The 6,497-nt window shown below is 47.9% G+C and overlaps 1 protein-coding gene across 1 annotated transcript; it reads left to right on the top strand.

The window, feature by feature from the left end:
- Nucleotides 1-697: 697 nt before the first annotated feature.
- On the top strand, nucleotides 698-1,887 carry PPP1R3B (protein phosphatase 1, regulatory subunit 3B). Its single transcript, XM_009329775.1, has one exon. It carries the CDS (start codon nucleotides 722-724, stop codon nucleotides 1,580-1,582), a length of 861 nt encoding a protein of 286 aa, XP_009328050.1. The 5' UTR covers nucleotides 698-721; the 3' UTR covers nucleotides 1,583-1,887.
- The last annotated feature ends 4,610 nt before the right edge of the window (nucleotides 1,888-6,497 follow it).

Here is a 6,497-nt window from a genome sequence, read left to right as displayed (position 1 = left end):
GTCTCTACCCTGCTGCTGTATCAGACTGTTGCTATCCTTACAATACCACTTGCAGGCATTTTAGATGGAGCAGTTCTGGGAGACAGCAGTGAGCAAAGTGTGTAGCTCAACCAAATGAGTGCTTTTTAACCTCTAAAAATACCAGACATCTGGGGTTTTATGAAAGGTGAGGTCAGTTGCGTACAGCAGCTTGTGACAAACTGAGTTCCTGCTCCTACAAAAGCATCCGATGCCCTGGGGAGAGCCTGTCCTGGAGGGAGGAGAGTGCAGCGGGAATACTGCTTTATGTAGCACTGGAATTTGAAAATATCTGGATTTTGTGGACATCAGCAGGACTGAGCCATGGGTTTTGCTTTGGGTCAGAAATACTCTGGAGCCTGCTACTGCTAGCCTAGTAGGGCAGTGCCTGCATGTGTCTTCAAATGGTGACTCTGTCCCTGTAGCAATTGGAAGAGATCTTGTTCAAGGGCACAACAGGCCCTGGTCCTGCCACTTCTGCTGTAGCACGTTTCTCACAGTGTCTGTAAATCACACCATACAAGTACCTGCCTTTAAGCTTGAGGGACTTGTGGGGTTGAGGGAAGCAAGTTTCTTTGGGATGGCTGAGGGGAAGTAGTGTAGCACTTGTCTGACAAAAGTCATACTAAAATGCTTTTCTAATGTCAGCTGACCCTTCTTCTCATCTTCCAGAGTATTAGACTACTTTCCTCACAAACAAGCAATGGCTGTGGATGTAGCAATGCAGCTATACCTATGCTCTTCACCCTTGCGGAGAGAGAAGTGTGCCTGCAAAATTGCTCCGAAGCCAAGCAAGCCGTTGCGGCCCTGCATCCAGCTGAGTAGCAAGACTGCGCTGAATGGACCAGAAGAGGCAGCAAACTCCTTCACACACAACAAAGCGAAGAAGAGGGTGTCATTTGCAGATAGCAGAGGCTTTGCTCTGACAATGGTGAAGGTGTTCTCAGAGTTTGACGATCCACTAGATATTCCTTTCAACATCACCGAGCTGATAGACAACATTGTGGGCCTGACAACGGTGGAGAGGGACAGCTTTGTGCTGGATTTTGTTCAGCCTTCTGTGGACTACCTGGACTTCAGAAACCGCCTCCAGGCAGACTGTGTCTGCCTTGAAAACTGTATTCTAAAGGAGCGATCTGTTGTGGGAACAGTGAAGGTGAAGAACCTCGCTTTTGAAAAGACTGTGAAGATCAGGATGACGTTTGACACCTGGAAAAACTTCGTAGATTACCCATGCCAGTATGTCAAGGATACGTATGGAGGGTCAGATCGGGACACATTTTCCTTTGACATCAGCTTGCCTGAGGGAATTCAATCCCATGAAAGAGTAGAGTTTGCCATCTCCTTTGAGTGCGATGGGAAGGTGTACTGGGACAGCAACAGGGGCACAAATTACAGGATCATACGGTCAGAACTGAAGTCTGCCCAGGAAGCCGTCCGCCCTCTGCGGGGCCCTGACTTCGGCAGCGCCTTTGACCAGTTTGGGAGCCCTTGGTGCTCCTACGGCCTCTTTCCCGAGTGGCCCAGCTATTCGGGCTATGAGAAGCTAGGGCCTTACTATTGACCCAAGGACAAAGTCCTGATTGACTAACTGTTGCTGGCATGTCTGCAGCCCTGGGAGCTGGTCTGAATGTGAGGTGTGCGGAGAGGTGGAAGAAGTACGGCTCCGTGTAGCTCTGCATAAGACTTCCAGCAAAACCAGAGGTGCTCTGCCGGCAGTGGTCTTATAGTCAGGGAAGCATCTTTGGCGTAAAGGGCTGCTTTCCCTGCCTCAGCTCAGATAACCGGCTCTCTGGATGCTCAAAGGACCAGGAGCTGTTGCTCGTGTGTCTTTTCAGTGCTGCTACTCCTTCCTCTTCTATAAAGCTGCTAGTCTCCAGGGAAACACTACAGTGTTTATATTGTCTGTCCAAGCTATGTAGTGGTAGCTGGTTTGTATTGCTCGCCTAGTGTTAAAAGGCTTTTCAAAATATGTTCTAGTATTAATTTTTAGTGGGCTGTACGTCAGCTGCAGGGTTCTCCTTGCAAAGCTGGCCCGTGCCTGTTGGGAAATGGAGTGGTTGGGTTGCAGGGAATGGAGTCCTCTCTTTGCACGCAACCTTGTAGTCTGAGGTCCTTCCTACTGGAGGCAGAAAGGGTGTTTTGGAAGTGAAAATGCAATTGTGATGATAGGAAATGTGGCCCTACAGCCTGCCATATTAGGAGACATATGTGCCTGTGGGAGAGGATCTGATAAGCTTAGTCACCAGTTGTTTTATCAGCTGATCTCGAAAAACTCTTGTTATACCCTTGGTGTTACCAAAAATAGAGATTAGCTGTAACCATGTGGTGGTGTTTGTAACACTGATGTGGGTTGACAGCCCTGACTGCCTTCTTCAAAACCTTCCTGTTTCTTTAATCACAAGTGATCAATGATGCTTTTTCCCCTTGATGGACATCTGAAGTCAGCTGTTGGCCATGTTGGGCCCTGAAAATGCAGTTCTTCCTCCTGTGGACTGTAAAACAGGGTTTTGTCCAGCTGGGGCCCCAAGTCCTGTGCAGGAGGCTGTCCTCAGGTGTTAGAGGAGCTAAACGCAAACAGGCCACATGGCTACTCTTTGCTGTGTCCTGTTATAAGAAGGTGACTGTTGTGTACCTACTGTGGTGGAAGTGCCTTGACTGAGAAAGGGGTGGTACATGCGATCCCAGCAATGCTTTGGGATAAACAGGCCTTGGAAATAATGTTGCTATTAAAAAAGATCTCCTAATGGCTTGTTACTCTGTGCCATGGACTGCTTGGCAGCTAACGGCGTGGCACTGCTCACATGTGAGGGTGCTGTGGCTATACTGGGTGAACGTCAACATGCTGGGCTTCCCTTGCTGTTGTAGCAGTAGCTGCCATTTCAACGTGTAAATGCCCAAACTTTGCATCTCTGTGTCCATAAAAAGTGGCTCACCCCACCTGTGCAAAGAACTAGCTGTGAGGAGTGTGAGATACGGGGTTATCCTACCACCCCTGGATGTGGAACAAATCACTGATGTGAGCCATCCCTAGCCTCAAAGAGGTGGCTTGTCTTCTGGGCCTGTGCTGAGGTGAGGTGGCCAGCTTGTGCAGTGCCAAACAGCCTCACAAAGCTGCTTGCACGCTAGTTGAGCAGAATAACTTAATCCCTCAGCTCAAAGGGAGAGTGCCAAATAGTCTGTAGAAATAGAGGTCAAGGGAATCTTACTTTTTCTAGTGCATAAGCTTTATATAATTTTTTGGGTGCCTATAATAGCCTATGGGTGGGATGGAGAGAAGTAATGGGCTAGACTACTTAACTTTTTAAACCTAGCTTTTAATTCTGGAGACTACTGTATAAAATACTTACAAGCTGTTTTACCCTAACCTAGAAGGGATACTATGATCACTGTTGGATGCCGAAAGGGACAAGAAGAGCTTGCAAGAAGAATAGCTAGCCTTCAACTGCTGCTTTTTCAAAACCCAACATCAATGCATGTCATCACTGTGCTTGATCACTTAGTCCAGGTGGTAAATCTACTTGCTGGCCCAGAGCTCATCAGGCTTGGTTCCTCTGCTCAAGCAGCTTCCTGAGTGTCAGCCCTTATAACCTGCATCTGGTCTCTCTTGAAGGGACTGTTGCCTAGCTTGGCTCGAACCTAGTTTTAAACTTAAGGCAAGTCTGAGTGACACTGATTTTTTTTTTTTTAGTGTATGGTGTTAATGCTGTAAGACACTGACTGTAGAAAAGTCATGTTCTCCTGGTATGCTGTCATGCCTATGGAGAGGTGTTTGTGGGCTGAAACAAGGCATGTATGTCTGGGGTGCTGCGGATGGTGGTATCTCCTTATGGGCCTGTTCGTTTTCAGGCTGTGGATGGGGTGTGCCTAGGGAGTAACGTGGAAGATAAGCTAGAAGAGCAATGCCATAAGTAATAGCTAGGCTGGGAACTGACTATTTGACCAATAGTGGTTTAAAAATACTACTTGTGGCCTTTCCCCTTTTCCCTTTTTCCATTGCCAATGTGAACATAGAAGTGAGGGGTTGCTTTCCTCGCTCTATGCCTGGAAGTGCCTTGTGGGGTGTTTTGCATGTTTGTTTTTAAAAGATATTTTTGTACACAACATTCAAGTGGAAAATGCACTTTATAATTGCCATGTAATGACTCTTTTAAAACTATGGTTCTGTTTTTATCTGATTGTTAAAATAAAGGTGGAACAAAATGTTGGCTGTGTATCTTGCTGTCTTATTTAAACACCCATGGGACTGGGGAGGTGATTTGGACACGGGACCAGCTTCTGGCAAGCAGCTGCCGGCAAGGAGGAGCACGTCCGCAGTGGACTCCGCTGCCTGAAACAGGAAAGTTTTTTTTTGCTGCCTTCTTGCAAACACAAATGTTTCCAGAGCCTCTGTAGCTGCAGGAAGGAGGAGCCAGGCCCTTGTCTCTGTGCTCTGAAGTTTCTCCACTAACCACTGTGTTCCTCAGCTACTCTTCACTCTTCCCCTGCTTGCAGTGCCAGGAACAGCCTTTTCAGGTTTTTCTACATTTGTTTCAGGTCAGTCTCAGTCCTTCCCCCCCCACCTGGCTTGATCTGGGATCAGTGCTTTCCTCTGGGTACTGGGGTGTGATGGATGCTAGGAGAGGTGTTGCAGGAGAAGGGTCAGGCTCTTTTCTAATACCAGGATCAAGTGAAAGTTAGACCCGTCTTCACCTCATACTAGCTGTTCCTGTTGTCACTGCAATAAAAAGCACTGGCAGGAAACGTGCCCCTTTGCAGAAAGGGAACAACTCTGGTGTAAATGCCAGCCAGGGCTAGTTTCAGGATTTGACCTGGCTTTGACTGCAAAGACCAGGTCTTGGTGATGCCCTGAAGGTGTTGCATTTCAAACAATCAACTACTGAGTTGGGTGGCTTTTGCCACTTACAGCTAAGGTAAGAAGCAAAGCTGGGGGAGGGGAAAAAAAACCCCAGTGTGTCTTGGTGTGGGCTGGCTTGAGGGTCTATACATGCAGTACTTCCCATTTGCTACAAAGCCTCGCGGAGAGGGAGTTTAGCCTTTCCTCTATACAGAAATGAAACTGAGCACCTTCTGACTGGGGCTATATCTGAGTCTCTTGCTTTCGTAAGATGAACTATCTTTCCAGGGTGTTTCTGCAGCAGCTGGGTAAGGTAAAGCTTTTGGTTTCTCAGGTCCCTTCCCCCAGTCTTTGCATCACAAAACCAAGCATGCTGACACAGTGGGGTGCAAGCTCTGCCACCAAGTTGTGAAGCTGCTCCCCTCAACAGAGTATGGGATCTGCATACACCTGGCAAAAGGGTATTGTGTGGTGTTTCTTGCTGGTCTGTGATGTTTTTCTTCCCTGTGGCTCAGGGGAGCCTGCACTGGCTGTCACCCACTGCTCTGTGGGCCCAGAGGCCCTTCTGGTGTTGTCTTTGTGGTGGGATTCTTCCAGGGGTGGCAGATCTGCCTGAAGGCAGCTGAGAGCTGCTCTGCAGTAGGAGTGCTTGAGTCTTGGCAAAGGGAACAGCACAGGCTGAGGGGGGGGAAGTTATATGTGTGTGCAATTTTTCACATACAGGTGGGTAAGAGAAACCCTGCATGTGATCCCCTGCCTGACAGCAGTTATGCCATGAGAAGTAGCATAAGGCAAAGGGCTTCACTTTCTTGGCAACCATTCGCCATTCTCTTTTCTCCCCAAATTCTTTGTCACCTCCACATCTAACCAACTGCTCTTAAGCACCATTAAAAATGCTTCAGATATTAATTTTTTTTACTACTGTTCTTCTTTTAATCAAACACACAACACATCTCTTAAAAGGCCATCTGATTGTTTCTTCTCGTTGCGGGGGGGAAATATTTTTAAAAGCTATTTGTGCCCCTCCCCTTGCCCTAGCGTATCCCCAGGTGATTCGGGTGGCTTGGCCAGGGCTGCTTTCACATCCAGACACTGGCTCAAGCTCATGAGTGAGACAACTACAGTCAGCCATTTCCTGTAACAGTTTTGTGGCCAAAAACCCGTGTGACGATGGTTTCTGTTTGAGAGATAAGGAAGTCCAAGCTAAGCCTGCTGATGTCTGAGGCAGCTGAGGAGATGTGCAAGCATTAGAAGAGCGAAGAGAGCTTTTGGGTTTCTCTCCTAATGCCCAGCTGTTACTTGCTAGAGAATATAGATATTGCAATTACTGCATTGCCCTTGGTGGTAGGTGTGATCATGCACTTGCTGTTTAATATACAAAGATTTCTTAGAGTGCTTCTGGTATCCCCCCCAGCCTTTGTTCTGAGGTTCCCAAACCTCTGTATCCTGAGAGTTTTCGGTGCCACCTCTGGGCAGAGATAATTAAGCTGGGATGTCACATGGATCTCAGCTGAAGTGTTTGGAGGTTCAGGTTTCCTAAGTCTGTGCTCCAGGGACAGCTCTGTAAAGGGGAGGGGGGCAGGTGTTCCCCTGGTCTATATCCAACTCCCTTTGCCAAGCACAATCTCCCACTGGCCCAGGG

This window comes from Pygoscelis adeliae, unplaced genomic scaffold (assembly GCF_000699105.1).
Source record: "Pygoscelis adeliae isolate BGI_AS28 unplaced genomic scaffold, ASM69910v1 Scaffold67, whole genome shotgun sequence".
Taxonomy (NCBI): domain Eukaryota; kingdom Metazoa; phylum Chordata; class Aves; order Sphenisciformes; family Spheniscidae; genus Pygoscelis; species Pygoscelis adeliae.
The sequence above is the reverse complement of the archived record's forward strand: the minus strand, read 5'-3'. Positions and strand labels throughout refer to the sequence as shown.

Bases quoted from the DNA above. Each gene is read 5' to 3' on its own strand.
- PPP1R3B (XM_009329775.1), top strand. From the start codon at position 722: ATGGCTGTGGATGTAGCAATGCAGCTATACCTATGCTCTTCACCCTTG.